Below are 6,358 nucleotides of genomic sequence, written 5' to 3' on the forward strand. Positions count from 1 at the left end.
GGCGGCGTCGACTACGGAATGTTTACTCTGTGGTCTGGATTTCTACCAAACTTGGACAGAAGCTTGTTTATGATCATAAGATAGTATACAGAAGTAAATTTTGAAAAAAGAATCCTGTTTTTCCGTATTTTACTTAAAGTTGGACTTAGTTTTTCTTTCAGTTTAAATTTCAGTCTGCCGTTCAAGTTCTTAAAACATTTATTAGATTCATAAAGTAGACGAGACACTGGGTTCCGCGGAACCCTTACAAAATTTAGTTTGGTGGAAATCCCACATGTATGCGCCACTTGAAGCTATCTTGAAGTTAACAATTTGTACCTTCTGATATCATATAACATTAACTGATGAACATCCCAAGAAGATTTAATACATGTAGGATTTGTAAAGATATGCCATTAATACCAAATTAATAAATGTAAGCCCATTCTTGTTAAGGTTTTACATGATGTATATAAAATAATAGAATACTAGCTATGTCAGTTATAAATTTTTTGCGTATTCTTTGAATCCAGCAGTTCCATTAATGTTCAACTTTGTACAGGGACCGCACTCAGATTTAAGAAAGGCAACTACTTTGGACGGAATTAGATTACTCGTTTTCTAGGGTTTCTCATGTGTGAAGGGGGATAGGGCCTTTATCGGGACTCCGGGATCGGGTGCTTTTAAGCTCGGGATTTCGGGATTGATCCTTTCGGGATCCGGGTATTCTTTTTTCGAATTTCGGGATGTCGGGATTTATAAATTTATTTAAATTCGGGACCTCGGGATTTCGTGTTTTTAAGCCCGGGATTTTGGGATCAGGACCCCTGAAATTAATGGTTTTGAAGTTCATCCAAACAAACTTCAAAGCTAAGGGAATATTTTAACGTGAGAAGTAGCTTTCCAAAACAAAATTTAGAAAATGAGAAAATAGGGGGGGGGGGGTGGCAAAAACAGGCCTTATCGTAACTCGACTCCATACGTCCGTCCGTCCATCTGCCTGAAACACAAATAGGATACGTAGTTTATGTTATCTGTATAACTCCCAAGAGTTTTACTTCAGCATTGATCCAATTTTTCATTTTTGTGATTTTTTAGGTCAAATTAAAATAAAGGTTACGTACCTTCCTTGCCGATGGCCACTGTAGGTAAAATAACTGCTCGGATCCATACGTACGTCTGTCCGTTTGAAACACAAAGCGTAGTTTATGTCTGACATCTGCAACAGTCAAGTCTCTATATTTTGAAATTTAATGATTCACACGAAAAATTTATCAGCGACGTGAAAATACGACAGCAGAGATTATTAAGTTTACGTTTTTATTTAGACAAAGAAGCGTATAAAACCATTTAAGGGACACGGGGAAAACGTTCAAAAATAGTGCGATACGCATATCATCGTCTTTCGTGTATATATAGATATTGTAAAATAATATCAATGTCTGTCGATATAAAAGATTATCAGGGTTTATGCACACTGGCATCGTAATATATTAGCTTCTAATTTTGTTTGCTTATGATAACATTGAACACAAATGGATAATAGAAACATATATGCATTACTTTTGGTGTGTAAGTAACTTAACAAAGTGTGTGGTACATACTTGGCAAACGATGCTATCAGATATAACAAATAAAATGTACGACTAGTCATAACTTTAAATTATCTACCAAAGTTCCAATGAAGTTGGTGTAAGCAATTAAATATACAACCAACCGTCAACAGTGAGAAAAACTCATACCCTTATGGTCGGCTATAATAGTAGTACATTTTGAATCAAAATTCGACATATCATTTTACACGAATATATATAAGGATATCTGAAACCTCACATTTTCTGTTAGATATTTATCCCATATCCATATGTATCTTCCTAAAATGATCTTTTGTTGAGAGTTGTCTCATTGGCAATCATACCACATCTTATTTTCATATCAACTTAAAGTCACATTTGCTGATATGGAGAAAGCAAAGAAAAATTATGTATTATATTTTTCAGGCAAAATGGCATCTGGTAGCGAGATTGACGATGTCTGTGAAGTATTTAGAAATTTCAATATTCTCAATTCAAAAGACAAACCCCCAAATAAAATGACCAGTAAAGCATGGGGTAAAATGGTTCAGGACTGTTTAGGGAAGGACACAACTATAAGACAGAGAATGGATAGCAGTGTGTTTCCATACGTCCAAGATAAAACAACAAAGTAATTATATTGCCCTTTATTTGTATTGGCTAATTTCAAATAGCTTAAATAATTTTAATTCCAAATACAAAAATGATGTAACAGCCGATTGCATCCAGTGTGTAGCTAAATGTAATATCTCTGGTTAGCTTGCTTGCTAGCTGAACCGTGAAGTCATTATTAGGTAAGAACCCTCATTTCGAAGTAGTCTAGTTCTACAGACAGATTGATTGGTTATCTGTCAGACTAATCTACTCTTATAGGAGTTTCCCTAACCTCACAATGAATTCACTGTTCAGCTTTAGCAAGCAAGCTAACCAAAGATATTACCTTTAGCAACACACTCGGTGCAATCGGCTATACATGTAATTAGACATTATATTAATGAATTTGAATAGCATTTTTTTTTATTAGAACAACGGACTTGTTCGAAGTCTATTCGAAACTATAAGATTGTTCTTTGTTCTTTCCTTTTCGACAGAACGCTTGATCTAACAGATAAAGCCAAAGTAGATAAAGTCCTCGATAAGATGGCTGAAGTTTATAAGGAATGTAAGCCCAAGGAAGAAAAAGACACACCAGTGGCTGAAGTCCGACAAAAACTTGTGAAGAGAATACTTGATAAAAAAAATCCTGAAGTGCATGCTACGGTATGTATAGAAGAAGATTTTTTCTAATAAATGGGTTCACAATGAGCATAGTACAAAATATCTTTAAAAACAAATATAGAGACTAAAATCTCTAGCAGAGACCATAAATATACAATACACAAACGTAGTCCGGCAGTAGGCGGAGCTTTAAAGCGATATCTATATAGTATACAGATACAGCATATCGATATCTGTAGAGCTGTATCTGTATAGTAAGACACCCAATTGCAGGATGAAATAACATAATATGATATCATTACAGACGTTAACCGGACCCCTTTCAACTAGTATTCACTTATTAACGTGTTCTTGTCCATGATACAATGTACTATTACTGTACATACTGTAGCCAGGACAATCTAATTAAAAACCGATCTCTCATCGCTCCTGTTTCTGATATGTCGCGTGGGAGACTCCCACGCGACATATCAGAAACAGGAGCGATGAGAGATTGGTTTTTAATTAGATTGTAGCCAGGAATGTGTGCTGTGCTTTACTTTCTGTGTGGACTCTTAACATCGCTAATATTACTAACACTAACTGAATACAAAATGTTTTAACATACACAAAGTCATATTAATTGGTGAAATCGATGCACATTCTTTCTTCTTTAGAAATCAAACCTTTTATGTATAGAAACTTGAATGTTTAATATGCTGTGTCAAAATTATTTCTTTCTACTTTCATGCAGCTGTAGGAATCTTATACTAATATTCTTAAAGTTAATATTTATTGGTGATGCATGGAATACCTTTATTTAGCAACAAACTTCTACTTTTTAATTTTGGAATAAACTCACCCAAAATAACTAAAATCTTGTTTTTTCTTTTCTTCAATCTAAATTCTATCTAAAAAAAAAGGTTTTATTTCTGCCTTAATTAACAAAGCCAAGTTGCAAGACGTTATTAAGATTATATATATACGTGTAATGGACGGCTGAAAGTGATTGCATCGAACTGGTTTGTTCTATAACGTTGCCTTTCAAGAACTGCAACGAACTTTTTTGTACTATAACTTCGCCTTGAACAGCTGCTTCGAACTGTTTTGTGCTATAACTTGGTCTACCTTCGCCTTGGATCGCTACTTCGAACTGTTTTATGCTATATTAACTTCGCCTTGAACTGGTGCTTAGCTATAGAACTGTGTTGTGCTATAACTTCGCCTTGAACATGCATGCTACATTGTATTTCAGAAAACATCTGCTACAGGAGGTGTTGATCGGATGACAGATACTTCCAAATATACAGGGGCTCATAAAGAACGATTTGACGATTCAGGAAAAGGGAAGGGTGTTACGGGACGAGAAGATCGATTTGAAAAGTCAGGTTATGTCGGCCAATATAAGGGTGCCGGCACTTTTGACAAAGAGAAATAACTGAAGCTGATATGCGTGTTTTGTCAAATGTTTATGCTGGGACTGTTATACTAGTGTAATAGTCCGAGGTTTATGCAAATATTTTTTAACATTTCAAATATTTATAGTTGTTAGTCCATTTGTCTGTTCAAATTGTATATAGAATCTCTAATTAAATTCGAAACTTATATCATTTTGTCATTTATACGCAGTCGATATTTTTTCATGTCGAGACTCTAGTTTGCTGAAGTTATTTAGTCGTTGGAATAGCTAAATTGGCGTTTTATCCGTTTAATATGCACAATAAATTGAGTTTAAATGAAATGTAATCGAAACGAACCCACAGCTTTCGAGGTTTAAATTGATTTCCTTCATGAAATGGGTGTCTCGCAATAAGTTGAAAACCACGTAGAAAGTGCAGGAAGTAACATGTCCACAACTGATTTCTAACATTTTGACACGATGGTATGGACGGTTTTGCCATGTTGATGTGCAGCAATGAATTACAGCAAACATTACTACTCGTCAAATAACCAGAATAACCTTGAATCTCAGTTTAAGATTAGATTAAAACCAATATGAAACGCCAATCGACCGTCGGTTGTATAGGTGCTAGGGAAATACCCCCTTTTCTCTCTGTACATATTTTTTTTGTGTTTTTATATTTATTAATTTCTTGACTTATTAACACGCATTAAATAGTTTTTTGCTTTTACTCATACAATAACTGCATTTTAATATGTGCTTCTATTCTTATTTTCCACAATGGAGGATGTAAACGAACCAATTCACGAATACCACACGTGCACTTTGGTCCAAGGAAACCACCAAATTCAACTCTAATATTACATTTGTATAACTACAATAAGAAATAAATGCTGAGCAGTACGAAATATGTGAAAAAAACAACGAAGACTTCAAATGTAGATGCTTGCTCCACGTGTACATTGGAGATAATTGAAGCGGTTGTGGCACACCGTGCTCTTTCGTCATAAATTTTATAACGCCTTATGTAATGTTGTCTTTTATTTATTTCATAGGAATCCTGTTCTTCTTTAAATTATTTTCAAATAACAATTTACAAAAACAATATTTATGGGGACTGCAATCTACATGTTAACACTTTTCACCCCATCTTCCCTAATATCTAAACATATTTTTTTTTAAATCCTGCGTTTGTCTGTTTATTCATTTCACAAAGCAACATTTAAGAACAAGGATCAGGCTTCAATTTTTTTTTAATTCGCTTTTCATATTACGTCGTCGTCTATACTTGTTACAGTATATAAACTACATTTCATGTGCATGATAAGTTTGTATCAAAGATACGAGGTATAAGTTTGCAGCAGACACTTCGCCAAGACGGAAAACGGAATGGCAGTCCAGCATGGTACCTTAACTCCGCCAGGTATTTTCCATTCTGTATTTATGCTGATGTTAACAAAGCTTTTGATTTGGCTTTTTTTAAACAACGACGGCTTCCTCTTGGGTTTTGTTTTGTTTTCTCCATTATAATGAATAGAATGATGTGGGATGACGAGGAGGTAAATTGCAATATTGTTATGACTATTTTAAATATTTTGAATACTATCCTACACACAGACAGTTGTGCTGCAAGAAGCCCCTCCAGAAAGCTTGCATGTCTTAACGATTTTATCAATATTAGTTGTAATTCCTTGTTGAAATTACTTACTTAGTTTCTTCAGAAGTAGGATTTTCTCCAAATAAAATGTACTAACTGGTTGAAAAGGCAATAATTATATAACTGCTTACTTTTAAGACAGCGAATACTTTTTTAAATCAAAATTCACTTAAGAATCGTGTTGGTGTTTCATATAGTAGTAAATATATGACACTTTCATTGATTTTTGCAGAAAATTTCAAAGACGGGGAACGTCAGTGGATTGACAGATACGTCAAAATACACAGGGGCTCATAAGGAGAGGTTCGACGAATCTGGCAAAGGAAAGGGTATTGATGGAAGAGAATATCGATTTGAGGATAAAGGTTACGTCACAGGATACAAAGGAGACGGCACAAAACAATAATGACCACACATGCAATGCAAATACTGTACTTTCATACAAAGCAGCAGATATTATAAATATATGTACATAGCGTATGACTATCTATTACCATAGTTTTGCCAAACAACGGGTAATATTATTGACAAAATAAATGTTTAATACGA

General features: G+C 34.4%; 1 protein-coding gene across 2 annotated transcripts in view; it reads left to right on the forward strand.

The window, feature by feature from the left end:
- The window catches only part of LOC139489664 (tubulin polymerization-promoting protein family member 3-like), a 6,849-nt gene extending 491 nt beyond the window's left edge, over positions 1 to 6,358 (forward strand). The window contains exons 2-4 of one of the 2 annotated variants that reach the window (XM_071276314.1): positions 1,980 to 2,184; positions 2,645 to 2,813; positions 6,042 to 6,358. In XM_071276314.1, the coding sequence (XP_071132415.1) occupies positions 1,985 to 2,184; positions 2,645 to 2,813; positions 6,042 to 6,215 (543 nt within the window). In that variant the 5' untranslated portion in view covers positions 1,980 to 1,984 and the 3' untranslated portion in view covers positions 6,216 to 6,358. Of the gene's footprint in view, positions 1 to 1,979; positions 2,185 to 2,644; positions 2,814 to 4,005; positions 4,358 to 6,041 lie in introns of those variants that run through there. The other variant, XM_071276312.1, reaches the window with a different exon arrangement.

This window comes from Mytilus edulis, chromosome 9, assembly GCF_963676685.1.
Source record: "Mytilus edulis chromosome 9, xbMytEdul2.2, whole genome shotgun sequence".
Classification (NCBI taxonomy): Eukaryota; Metazoa; Mollusca; class Bivalvia; order Mytilida; family Mytilidae; genus Mytilus; species Mytilus edulis.